Raw genomic sequence first — 14229 nt, forward strand, 5'->3', positions numbered from 1 at the left:
ATCTAAACTAACAAATAGTTCATGAATTTAAAACTATATGCAAGTAAACAAAGATTTACAAGGAAAGGTGGACTTTGGTAGTTGGAGACACTTAGAAGTGGAAAAAAGATAGAATTGGTATGAAATGACAATGTTAGGGGTAGATTTCATCGGCTTCACTCTCTTGCACAAACAAAATCGTCTCATGTCCATCAAATACTATGTCAACCCTCTAAAACACTCAAACCCTAATCTCCTAGGTGAGAGAGCCTAGGTTTTCTTATTAAGCGTCAATACCTCATGTCACTTTCTTCTACTTCACATCGAATTTGAGTTGTCAAAGAAGATAAATGAATTTTTGCATGACTGGGGACATGAGAAAAGAATATTTTCTTTGACTTCGGATAATGCTTCTAGTAATGATGTTATGATAAAAACAGTAAAAATTGAGTTTGTTTTGCAAAATGCTTTGGTTTGTGATGGTAAGTTTTTGTATGTGTGTTGTTGTGTACATATTTTAAATTTGATTATGCAATAAGGATTGAAAGCTCTTGGTAATGCTTAGATCATATTAGGGAAAGTATCAAGTATGTTAAATCAAGTACACTTTAGATCATATAAGCCAGACATAAGTCCAACAATCCAGTATAAACCTGATTTAGCCCGTCCGTTTCCCATGTGAAATTACATTTTTTTATGACAGAAAAAAAAAATGGTCGGCTAGCTTAGCCCGACCCGACTCGTTTTTGGTGAGCCCAAGTCGAGCTGGGCTTAAATAGGCAGGGTTGATCCGCTCTGTCACCCTTAATCACTTTTCTAATCATGGTATTTTCAAACCGAGCTACATTCTTAGTAAAGTGAAGTCTTACATCAATGTGTTTAGTTTTCTAATGGTAAATCTAATGATAAACTAAATGTCTAATAGTTTGGCTCTTAGAGTTAATAGTCACACAATTGTGTAATTCTTAACTTTCTTATCCTTTCCTTCAACCATTGATCAAGAGATAAAGTCACCATAGATTGTAAAATGTATATTTCAAGAAATGCAAACAAACATATTATTGGATTGGGCTCCCAACTATATGTCTAAAAAATCCAACCTAGTAAAGCCTATTTATCTCACTTAATTTAAGTGAATTTATTAAGAATTGAAGCATGAGTCTATGTTTCGCATTATATAGAAATGATAAAGTTGAGCATCATATGAAGTAAAAAAAACACATAAACTTATTGGTTTAAGATTTTGATGGAAAATGATATTGTCCGCTTATATATGTTTAACTTAGGTCTCATTGTTTTTATATCTTTATAGTTTTTCCTTTAAAAAAATCATTATACCTAAAGTTCATAGTGTGCACATCTTGTGACACCTGTGAGATCCAAGAAATTTAAATAATTAAAAAAATACAAATATGAATAAATATTTTAGGTAAAAGATAAAATGATTTGTTAGCTATAATTTAAAGAATTTATTTAAATTTAAAAGATTTATTTTCTATGAAATAAGATTTGGTGAATAGTTATTTAACTAGAAAATACAATATTATTAGATATTGTTAAATATTAGGAGATATTATTGGATATTGTTATATAGAAAACTTGTTATAAATTAAAAAAAAAAAAGAAAAAGATCTTTAGATATGGTTTGATATTATGAGATATTCTTATATATTATTAGTAAATAATAATAAGTGATAATAAAATGTTGTATTTTCCTTAGAAATATTAGGCTTATAAATGAGAGGAGTGTTTTAAAGGTTAAGTTTTGATGGGAAAGAAGAAATAAGTGAATAGTATGAGGTAAGAGAACTAACATTTTTATTATGTAGCTGTTTTAATTGTTTTAACATGTTTTTTTGTGTCTTATTATGTGAATGAGTTTTGGTGGTGTATTGAAGTTGTGTGGAAAACCTTCCATGGACAAGAGATAATTGTTGATATGTCTCTGTGTTTCAGCAAGAGGTGAAATTTTGGTAAGTCTCTTTGAGAGAGTATTGATGAGTTATAATTCTAGTGGTGAACAAATGATGGGTAAGCTACGTGCATGAGCTGCAATTGGTAATTTGTAGTATGAGATCTTTGCCCTAGTCACAACACATATGCTTCTATAATATATTATTTGAGTTTATGATATTTATTGAAAATTATATTTTTTAACTTAGAATTTGATAAAAATTGTTGTTAGGATGTTTAGGTTTGTTCATCCACGTGTTATTGGTTTCCATGTGCTTATTTTATATATAAAAGTAAATGATTATATATAGGTTGAGGAAGATACACAGTATTAGAAAGTATGATTTATATTGGAAGATAACTGAAATAATCTTTTAGTTTTATGATTTTTCTTTTCAATAATGTCAATTTTTATTTATTGAGATTTTCAATAAAATAAGAATAAATTCTTATTTTAAATTATGTAATTTGTGTTGATTATAATTTTAGGAAACAAGGAATGCTAAAACACCAATGTTAGTGATATAATGTAGGTATTCATAAAAAGATATTTATTTGTTTTAAATGTGGTTAGAAAAATTAAATTAACTAACTTCTTTTAATTAGTGTACAAATTAATTATTTTTATTTATATTTGGACATTTGTTAATAATTCATGTCACAATTGATTATGAAAATTAATTATTATTTTTACATTTATTTGGATCTTAGTCGATCATCAATCAATATTACAATTTAGGTTGTTTTACCCTGTATTTTCACACATTTTTCCTTACACCTTCACATTTTTTTTTTTTAATTTCAAAATTATCTTTTTGTAATTCAAAAAATTTTACATTCTATTTTTTGTGTTTCAATGAATTTTAAAATTTATTGAAATATTTTTTCTTTAATAAATTTTAAAAATTGTTAAAAGAAAAAATTATTCAACAAGTTTTGAAATTTATTGAAAGATTTTTTTCTTTAACAAATTTTGAAATTTATTGAAATCTTTGAAAAATCTTTCAACAAATTCGTTGAAAATTTTTTTTAACGATTTTTGAAATTTGTTAAAGAATTTTTGGAAACTTCAATTAATTTTAAAATTCGTTAAGAAGAAAATCCTTTAACAAATTTTAAAGAAAAATACAATCCTAAGAATAGTTTTGGATTGTGACAATGCAGGAAAAAAAATGTGTGGAGGTACAAACAGAAACAGTCTACAATACGTTTTTAGTAGACCTTTGATCTTTACTTATTGCACCCACAGCATCTTTGCGCACATCTTCAAATTTTTAAAACGACCATTTTACTGTAAGGAAAAATGACTTCCAGAATATACATTTTGGAAACTACTCAATTTTTGAATGAAATTTCCAGAGAAGAATTTCTAGAACAAGATTTCCGAAAGTGTGATTTTTGAAACAAAATTTCTAGAACGTATGAAATGAATTTTGGGATATGTTTTCTGGAATGAAATTTCCGAAATGAAATTTCCAAAACACGTATAATGCTTTTTGGAATGAGTTTTCCAAAACACACTCCTATATAAAATGTATTTTGAAAATAGCTTTCCGAAACACATAAAAAATACTTCTCAGAAACAGCTTTCTAGAATGATTTTTTATTTCTCTTCTTTTGTGCCACTCTCCTTCTTCCTCCGCAGTATGCTCTGATTTTACATATATATCAAAATTCCATTAGTTGAAATAATGAAAGGGGACAAAATAAGACATTGGCCTACTCTTTGCCTATACAAAACATGATGATGGTCCCTCAATATCAATTTTTTATAACAAAGTCAAGAACCACTCATTCTCCCCTATATATATACACACATATATATTCTTTTCACTGTGCTCGCAAACTCTTAATGGTGTATACTTGAGCTGTTGAACATATACTGCTGCTTGATATAAATTATCATGCACATCTCGAATTTCACTCAAGATTGAAAATTTTATATAAAGAATTGGGCAATATAGAAAAGGGTATGAATGAACATGGAGACTTCATTGATGACATCTTGAGGTACTTTTTTTGTATATGTGTTGGAATAATTCCATCACTAACAAACATATGACGAGCATGTTTTAATCTTAAATATTACAGATCTTTATGCTCTGCTAAGTTCGTATATATTTGTGATGTCTGTCTAACACAATTAGTAAAGAGTATTTGCTCATATTAAATCACTGAAATATAAAATTTCAACATAATGGTAAGCAAGTAAAATCCAACAAAAACAGTACAGCACTGCACCGAAAGTACGGTGTTTCACCTATGAATTATTGATACAAACAAGAACAAGAAACACACAGGGTTCTAAATGCACCTTGAGTTTAGGGGACTGAAAAACCAACCTTTACAGTCATAGACTTATTTGTTAAGTTATTTCAAACAAAATCTATGGCTATAAAGCTGTTGGACCATGGGTGCACCCTGAACATCAAGGTGCATGTTAGACCATAAACACTAGCACGCAGAAGATAAATTCATATTTATATATAGGAGGTATAACAGTAATGGAAGGTACACTTCTGTGAGTGATTCCCAGTAATGGAAGGTACACTTCTTAATTTTTTCATTATTGATCTTTATATAATGGTAGAACTTCCTGCGAAAATGATTCCCAGTAATGGAAGGTACACTTCTGTGAGTGATTTAGCAGAACTGACAAGCATAAAAGTGGCCCAAAACATTAGCATTGAACCCTGCATCCTAGAGAATGGTGCACCATTAACAATCATCGCTGCAGTAGCTGATACATACGCCATGAAACCGAACAGCTTGAGAATTGTGGACAAAAACAACATGGGGCCAGATTTTGGCTGAAGCTGGATAATTGATAACTGGCTGCACATTTCCATGGCAACCGAAAGAAAAACAATGAACGCCATCACAAAAGATGAAACACGATGTACGGTTTTCTTGCGTTTTTCATGACTGAAGTGTTCGCTATTGTTGTTTAGATCACAACCTGTGAACTTGTCTCGCAGTTGGGAAGTCTTTAACGTTATCGTAGTGTCTAAAGGATTACCATCATATGGTTCATTGATACACTCCAAGAACTTGTTTTCTGTGGTGAAACTTTGATTCACCTTTTGATTTTTCACGTTGAAGTAACAGAAACCACTCATATTACTAGGCACATAAAATGTACCCCAAATTCTACTCCCTGTCTGCAGCATATAGAAAGTCCCAAGAAGGATCAGAAATGTTACAGAAATCTCTCCGAGTTACAATAGGCAGGTTAGAAATCTCGGTATTTTTCTAAATTAACCCCTTCTTCTACTAAAGTTTAAGAGAACAATAAGAAATAGTAAAAAATAATAAAATAAATTTTCTTCAACATAAATGTGTTAGTATATATCCTCTTACATGATAACATAAATCAGAAAGCAAAACAACATCAAACAGAACAATTATTCACAAATCTTTAATCTTACCAACTTACCATGTGGCTTTCTGTTGTGCTGTGATATCCAACAGTATCCTTGCAGAGTAGAGCTTTGAGCATACGTCTCATACCTCTCAAGTGTGAGAATAGATTTTGAGCTTCAAAAAACAAGTTATCCTTAAAGCGAAGGGTTTCCTTGGCATCCTTTTTCAAAGGGCAATGCACTCGTTCCATCCGAGCTTCATAAGTATACATCATCACTCTTAGTTGTTCATAAAGCTTTGATATATATTCGCGTTTCTGAGGCACGAGAACAAGTACAAGTGGTGATTCACATATACTTTCAATTGAATCCTTAAACAACATTGTGCCATAATTACAAATTAAAGGCTTTAGAAAAACAAAACATAAGAAATTGGGAACAAAAAAGTGAACTACGGATGAACAGGTGAGAGGAGTAAGAAGAAAACAGAAAAAAGCAGAAACAGTTGGAATGGATGTAAACAAAGTAACACATACTATTTCACGGATCGTATATCTATCCTTCTGCGATTGACGATCCATCACAGGGAAAGACATGAAAGGGTTTGAATCTACAAAACACAGGCGGTTGTTCTAGTCTTTCCACACAATGAGAAACCAATATTGCAGAAAAAAATTATAGTACCTCCTTGTGGCCTCCTAAAATGATCAAGACTAATGAATTCAAGCTAAGAAAACGCGTTAATCTGCATCCATCGAAACTTCAAGGGAGTATGAAAAGTAGTTAGTTTATTGCTAAAGTCTTCGGTCAACGAAGACTCAGAATAAAAGAAAGAAGAGACATCCTTAAACTGCGTAGTTTGAAAAATGAAACTCACCAAAAGCCAAGGGTCTGTGCTTTCAGTAAATGGAGTCTGAAACTTCGCTAGCAATTGACACCACACGCAAACGCGTTTGTTGCTTTGATTTGACTTCAAAATGTCGTCTTTTTCAAACTGCAACAAACTGCAACTTGTGTTTAGACAAATTCTTAAGCTTCTTGAAGAGGTTTGGCTCTAACACAAAGGTGGAGACGAAGGAGTTTGTCTCTAACACAAAGGCGGAGACGAAGAGCGTTCCTGAAAGAGATAACAACCCTAACGTAATAAACAGTGTGACATATACTTTTTATCCCGTAGGTTATTGTCTATGTTTTCTTTGTTGAAGCTGATGTTCGATAACTTACACAGTACTGTATATATTTGTTAACTCTTGCAGATACTACCCGATTAGGCACTCAATCAGGTAAGTAATGAAAAACTTCCTACTGAATCTATTCTGTGATCATGAATATATATGACATTTGCATTTCGCTTATTTCTTCATCATCCTCATGTTGCAGTTGTTCTTTAGTGATAAATCTTATTTACCATTATATATAGTTTATCTTGAAAAACTTGTTGTGCTCTGATTAACAGCACTACCTTGGGTATATTTGCATATGGATATTGAGATGGAGATCCAATATGAAGAACACGGCACAAACGTAATAGACAGTAGTAATCTAATTTTCTTGTTTATTTAGTGTGCTTTCTTTGCTTATGCAAACTCTGCAATTCATAGCTAATAATGTTATATTTGATGATGATTATAGATACTGCGGGACAAGGAACACGATCTGGTAATTACTGAAACCGAATCTGTCTGATCTTGGATAACATATAAGCATTTCACTTGTTCTTCGTCACAACCTTTTCATTTCTTTAATGTTTTTTTTGCCATCGTTGTTTAACTGTCTATTTGACACATAATATAAGATAAAAGATTAAAATAGTGTAAAATTTTATAATTTTTAGAAAAGAAAAAAATAAAAAATAAATAAAAATAATATCAAATAAATATAAAAAATTTAAGTATGTCAAATAATATTTCTCTTGTAAAAATGTTAAAGTTGAATAAGTACAAAAGTATATTTGCTGTGTTTGGAGTAAGCGTGAAAATTATTATTTTAATAATTAATAATATGAATAGTTTATTATTATTGAGGTTAATTGTTCATTTATTACTCAGTTATGACCATTCTACTAATATTATCCATCTTTTCATTTTCTTGTAAATATTTTACCAATATTTATGTAATTAAGTTTTCAAAAATGATTTTTCAGATAACTATTTCTTTGGACAATTTTTTTTTTTACAATAAGAGAAATATATATAAATATACATATTATATATATATATATATATATATATATATATATATATATAATTCATAAAATACAAACTATCAAATTAAAAAATATTTTTTTTACAGTTATTATAAATTGTAAGAATAATGGGCTTAATTATGATCAGTATCTTACTCTTTGATTTTATTGTTAATGGATATAACATAGTTACTTTTATATTTTCGTTTCCCACTTGTTGGTTAACTTGCCTTGAAAAAGAAAGGATTGAATTCACCAATGAACTAAAAAAATATTAGATAGAGAAAAAAAATATTGATTTATAAATAAAAGATAAAAAGACAAAAATAATAGTAAAATCTTAAAAAAATGAATTTCACTAAAATAAGTTCTTTTAATAAGAATTCAATTTTAAACATTCAAATTAATTATATTTATGACGTGCTTCAATCTTGAACTTTTCAAATATTTTAACTTTTGACATGAGAAACAAAATTTTACTAAAAAAACAACATAAACAATTTTTCTTTTTAATGAATTAAAATTATCTTAGGTATAATTTTACACGAGATTTTTTTCAAGAAGTTGTCTTTCTTTTATTTTCTTAATAATGTTTATAGAGAAATCAATCAAAATCAAATCTAATAAAATGAATGTTATGTACTGTTGATTAGAAAACCATGTTACTCTAGGTAGATATGGTAGACAACAATACAATTTTTTATATTGTAACTATAATTGGTTCCTTTATGGCAATCCTGTGCTAAATTTAACATTTTTTACACAATTTTCACTTGTACAGTCAAATAAGAAACCTCCATTCCCCCAATATTTTTTTTTTCACATATTCCTTATTAAAATATATAGTATAATCACATTGTTTTAAAGTATGAGTTTTCAAAAAATTGTTTTTGTTATAAATGAAACTTAAATAATTATTGAACTAAAATACATATAAAGAAAGAAAGATTATAATATTTATCATTATTTTACTTATTAGCTTATTTACTATTAATAAAGAATTTTATTACTAAGTTGTCAATATTATATTCATTTAGTTTAAAATTTTAACTTCAATAATTTATTGTTAGTTTTCTTAATTATTTAAATTTAAATTATATCATTATTTGATAAGAATAGGAAATATATATTACTTGAATAGTGTTTTTTTTTCTTGTAATGAGTATTATTAAAACAAAATTGTGAAATAAAATGAAGAATAAATTTCTTACACATTATATAATTATTTACTTTGAAAAAAGATATAACTCAAAATTTTAATTTTGATTTAATCATTGATGCATTCAATAATTTTAAAAAAAAAATCTATTAAATATATACAATTTCTTTTATATTGAATTATGTTTTACTTTTTTTATATTAGTAAAAATAATAAAATATATAATTTTTAAGTATATTATTTTGAGTCCTTCAATAATGAATTTCCTGTTATTAATTCTTTTTAATATAAATATTGGGCAGAAAATTAAATTATATAAAAAAAAAAACACTTAGAAGAAATGAGTAAGTTGAACTACATTAATTTACCTTATCAGTGTTAAAAATGTGTTGTTACTTTTTCCTTAGTTATATCTCTTCAAGGTGAAACCAACCACATTGATTTGATTTCTTTGTTTTGTCAGGTAAAGACAGAAGATTTCTGCGCCTGCTCTGTGAGTTCTACTGAAACAGCTATAAACCCTCCTCCTAAAACACCACCAAGAAACCTTCCTCCTGAAACACTGCTAAGACACGGTCCTAAAAGCTTCATGGATTGTATAACTTTAATAGTGTTGAGCATAGAGTATATTCCTATGAATTTTCATTACATGTTGCTAGTGTCGGGTGGTGCTTTTCTAAAATTCAAAGCAGAAAAGCTGACGGCTCAATTTGATTTCAAATTGGAAAACTTATCTGACACAGCACTATTACTGTTGACCTTTGGGGAAGCCTTTGGAGAGTTTAATCCAGAGATCACAGATAAAATGACAATCATGGTGGGTTTTCTTCTAGTTTTGCTGCTGATTTGGCCACTGCAACCAGTGTATCAGATTTCTATCATGCTAATATTGATTTCTGAATCACTTCACTATACCTTTAAGTTGTTTGGCAAGTTGTCAGGGGTTGGTGTAACTTGCGGCGTTTTCAAACTTCCTCTCCTCTGGTTTACTACTACAGCGGCTTTTGCACTTTCTCTCATTGTTTGTTTTATGATGTTGCTCATGATTTACCTTGTCCAGACATATGTAGGTGCAGGGAGATCAAAAGTGAGAGAACCTGATTTTACTTTCGAAGATTTTTCGGTAATTGTTCAAGGGATGGGTGATGAAGTTGAATCAAACAAATAGCTTTATGTCCTAGTTGATTAAGCTCTCAACAACATATACCCATTACTTGACATATATCCAAAACTTATTACATACCTTCTTTCGTTTATTTGCATGATGTTGAAACTCATTGCTTATCATCTGCTTGGTATTGAGTATTTACTATTGGACTTCTTCAGGTCCAATAACTCATGAGTTTCGTTATTATTCTGCTTGTATTTATATCTTATCTTGCATGTATTTTATGAACCATAGTGATCTTTTGCTTTCGTGTGATAGATCTTTGCGTCTGATAGTTTGTTTTTGTGTATGATAGACCTTTGTGTCTGATAGTTTGTTTTGTGTATGTCAGCTTTTTCGTCTACTTCCTTTTGTGTTTATCTTCGTTATTTCATCTCCACGAAGGTATGAATTCTCAATATGGTATCAGCATGTTGATCCTGCTCCTTTTTTCCGTTGTGCCTTCTTCTTCTTCTTTATTATTTCTTGGACCGTCTTCTTGCTCTATCTTTGTGCTCAGTTGTTCGTAGTTTTCTTTTTTCTCATGAACAATGGGATCTTTCACAAAACCCTTCAACTTCTTACTTACATTCAAGTGAGAATGCTACTGATTCTTCTTGCTCCTCGTCTAAATGGAACAAATGATCCCTCACGAAGAAATGAAACGTGCTCTTTTATCGATGACAACGTTACAGAACTGGTACGAGATAATTTTATGTTCGATATATCGGTAAATGTTACAGGATGTTGTTTTTTATTTTGTTATATAAACAATTTTTTTTTTTGTAAAATTTGAAATACACATTATTTTCAAGTATAAATGAAATAAAAGTATTTTCTAGTATAATTGTATTGTAAACATAAACATAACATTTTATGTTAAACTGCATTAAATTTTTGTGTATTTTTTTTTATTGTCTTGTTCTTAACATGATGGTCAAGAACGAAGTAATATGCATCATGGATAATTTTGACACTGCCCAGAGACACCGTATACATTGACAATGCACAATTATGCAAAGATTCAAGGGAAAGATTTTCCAAAGGTAATTATTTTTGGATCTTTGATCTGTTACAAGAAATAAATTCGATAAACAAAGAGAAAAAAGAGTTTTTTCTTAGGGTTAAATATGTTTTTAGTCTCTATACTTTGAGACGATTTTGGTTTTGGTCCATTTTATGGTACAATTTAGTCCTTTAACTTTATAAAACTCTGGTTTTAGTCTTTTTTACCAATTTTTTTAACTTTATTTGTTATTTCAAACACGTTTCATTATAGCATTTGGATTGTTTATACTGTTTGACACATTTTTGCTTCAATGTTAACTAAGAAACGTGCTTGAAACAACAAATAAAGCTAAAAAAAATTGGTAAAAAAGACTAAAACCAGAGTTTTTTAAAGTTGAAGGACTAAATTGTACCATAATTTGAAAATGGACTAAAACCAAAATCGCCCCAAAGTATAGAGACTAAAAACATATTTAACCCTTTCTTTTATTATTATTATTACACATTCTTTGGGAATAATGTGTTAATCTTCTGGGAGAAAGAAATGTTTCTTGGCATGTGTCAAACAAAAATGATTCTCAATGGCATTAGGTTGAGATTAATTAAGTTATGAAATTCTTACTTAAATACTCAACCAAATTAATCCTTCAATATGCTAAAAATAAAATCAACCAAATTAATGTGAGTCTTTTATTTAGAAAAAAAAATGATAAACATAATTGCGAGGTTTTAGCGATTGATTGTGCCTCTTACCTGAATAATCAACCTTCAATAATTGACTTGGTTTTTCTCTAATATCAGACATTTAAAAAGCATAGCACGAGTTCATATCCTCAAATAGAGTCGTTCGTTCCGTCTTCTTCCTATAAAGAGAGTTGACTAATCAACAAATGGTTTAATCAAAGCTCTTGATCATGGAATTTTTATCATGCACATTTCCAAGCTAGGTATGATGAATATTATCCTCCAAAGAAAGTGTTCGAACAAGAGATAATTTGTATGTACTTTATGAACACGAGATAACTTTTACTATTTTAAATATGATAGTTTGATTTGAGAAAAATGTTATTCGATATCATTTCACACTATCAAGATTAAATAGTCATTAAAAAAAGTAAAATTTTGTACTTATAAAGTAAAAGAGAAAGTGAAAAGTATTGAAAGGTGTTGTGAAATCGGTATTGCAAAAGTGTTGCGTGGAGGTTGCACGATATTGGTACTACAACAATCCAACTCTCTATTCATGCTTTATTCTTCCTCGAATGTCTCATTCAATTTCAACCATGACTATGAAACAAAGTTCATGTTGTGTAGGTTTGTTACAACAAACGTGATCTTCATCCTTAAAATGGTCTAGTTATTTTGTTAAGCTTGCAAGTTGTGGTTCCTCTTTTAAAAAAAAAAGAGAGTTGGTTGTTTCACAACTAAAAAAAGGGTTAAAAAATTTAGCAGAATTTCTCTTAATTAGATTTGCAAGAGAAAATATAAATGCGAAATAATAACATTCAAAACAAAATTATTTAAATTATACTACAATTATATTATTGATAAAAAGTAAAAATTACAATATCACTTTTCTCTCTCTTTCTTTATTTATTCTCTATGTTGAAATTTCTTCTCAATTTGTTTTTTCCTCTCCTTCACCGTCGGCACTGTGACGAGAGTACTAGTCGTACTAGTCACTCTCTTAGTCCTCTCTTGGCTTCCCTCCAACTCAGCGTTCCCTATATTCTAAGTTCGATCTGAAGCACTACTGTGTTCAGCCATACTCTCTCGGCCGGTCGAAGCCCGAGGGTCGTCTTCTTGCTCCCGACCGGCTACTTCCTTGCCCTTCTCCCTCGATGCCCGCTCCCTAGCGATCCGAGCCGTGCACTCCTCTCTCATTGCCGACAACTCTTCTTCGTGCTGGCGCTTCATGTCCTCCATTTGTTGTCGCAACACCCTAATCGCCTCCATAGGGTCTTCAGTAGTCGTGTTTCTTGTGGTCACCATTGGGTTTAGACACTCGGCCCCACGGTGGGCGCCAAAATGTTCCGGTATGAGGCCGAGTTCCCAACCTACACAATTTCTTGTCCTCGACTCGTCTGCTAACTCACTCCACCAGTTCTTCCTTGTACTCCCTGTGTCCAGAGGGTACCTGCCAAAGGTACTCCGATGCTTAAGTTAGTTAAGTTATCCAATCGGGCTTTTAGATTCAGAGATAAATGCGTAATAAATGAACCTACCTACCTGGAATCTTTGACATGTATTTATAGTGTTGGACATGGGCCTGGTATTAAGGTTGCCCTAATTAAGGCCCAATTGCAGCCCAATCACCTTAAACACGTGATTATACAAATCATCTTGAATTTACCTTAACCATGGAGACCGTTCGCTTGCTACCGTCCGGACCCCGCTATTCAAGCCTACTGACCGTCTTACAAGGTAACCGTCTTACGAGGTAACCGTCCACCTCGCTGGGAGTTTTCAGTGAGTTGATCTCTTAACCGGCCGTCCGATTATATTCTTGCCCAGACGGTGGTCCCTAGTACATCTTCAAATCTTATTAATAATAAAACAATTATTTGAGAAATATATATATATATATATATATATATATATATATATATATATATATATATATTATGATAATAAAAATTCTTATTCATCATTCATTATAAATTATTTACATCAGATGATATATTTCTAAAATAGATTTCTTGCTACATATTATAATCAATTTAAGATTTTTAATCCCTATAAAATAATTTTGGTTTTTAGCTAGTTATTATTCATTGATGATGTGGAAACACTCGATTGGAAAATATACTTGATCCTTATTAAAAGGTTAAAATGTTTATTTTGTTTCTCTTCTGTTTACACGATTCAATTCAGTTTCTTTGAATATTTACTTTTAAAATATTTAATTTCGTTAACTATTTTTTGAAAGAGTATTTCAGTTGATGTGTTTCTTCTTCCTTAAACACTGCTAACATTAGTAAAATTAGATGAAAGAACAACACTGAAAATTGAAAGATGATATTGAATGTTTCAAAAATAAAGATACCAAATTTAAGAAGAAAAAAAATCTTTTAAAACTTCCAAATTTTCTCAGGTGGAAGAGGAGATTCGTTTGATAGATAAGAAAAATGTTCCCGAAGGATGATCATTTGATGGTTAAAAAGTATTTCAAAAACATGTATAAAATAACTAAAAAAATTAACTAAAGACCGGTACTTGTACAAGTGTTGCAAGTGTACTAATGGAGGCAAGAGAACACTTGGAGTTTTATCCATGTCTACTCCTTTACAAACTCTGCTATCTTCTTTGTATTATCTTGAGTTTGAGAAACAAATGTTCTTCTTCTCTGAACTAGTCTTTAACTACGACTTTTAACTAAGAAAAAGAGTTGTTTAAAACCTTAAAAAGAGAAGATATGCAAATATAAAATGGCAGA

The 14229-nt window shown here is 30.0% G+C and overlaps 2 protein-coding genes across 4 annotated transcripts; one reads left to right on the plus strand and one right to left on the minus strand.

Moving 5' to 3' along the window:
- Positions 1 to 4111: 4111 nt before the first annotated feature.
- On the minus strand, positions 4112 to 6125 carry LOC106758992. Of its 3 annotated transcripts, XM_022779536.1 has the most exons (4): positions 5979 to 6125; positions 5831 to 5904; positions 5369 to 5611; positions 4112 to 5093 (listed from the first exon to the last, which is right to left on the minus strand). In XM_022779536.1, the coding sequence occupies exons 2-4, from the start codon at positions 5888 to 5890 to the stop codon at positions 4509 to 4511; spliced, it is 888 nt and encodes a 295-aa protein (XP_022635257.1). In that variant the 5' UTR covers positions 5891 to 5904; positions 5979 to 6125; the 3' UTR covers positions 4112 to 4508. The 3 variants fall into 3 exon arrangements, with proteins under 3 accessions (XP_022635257.1, XP_022635258.1, XP_014497490.1); XM_022779537.1 differs by lacking the exon at positions 5831 to 5904; XM_014642004.2 differs by having other exon boundaries at positions 5831 to 6125.
- A 161-nt stretch (positions 6126 to 6286) lies between these two features.
- On the plus strand, positions 6287 to 10113 carry LOC106759100. The gene is made up of 5 exons (XM_014642110.2): positions 6287 to 6434; positions 6551 to 6577; positions 6751 to 6818; positions 6927 to 6953; positions 9102 to 10113. The coding sequence occupies exons 3-5, from the start codon at positions 6774 to 6776 to the stop codon at positions 9804 to 9806; spliced, it is 777 nt and encodes a 258-aa protein (XP_014497596.1). The 5' UTR covers positions 6287 to 6434; positions 6551 to 6577; positions 6751 to 6773; the 3' UTR covers positions 9807 to 10113.
- Positions 10114 to 14229: the final 4116 nt, after the last annotated feature.

Source organism: Vigna radiata, chromosome 4, assembly GCF_000741045.1.
Source record: "Vigna radiata var. radiata cultivar VC1973A chromosome 4, Vradiata_ver6, whole genome shotgun sequence".
NCBI lineage: Eukaryota > Viridiplantae > Streptophyta > Magnoliopsida > Fabales > Fabaceae > Vigna > Vigna radiata.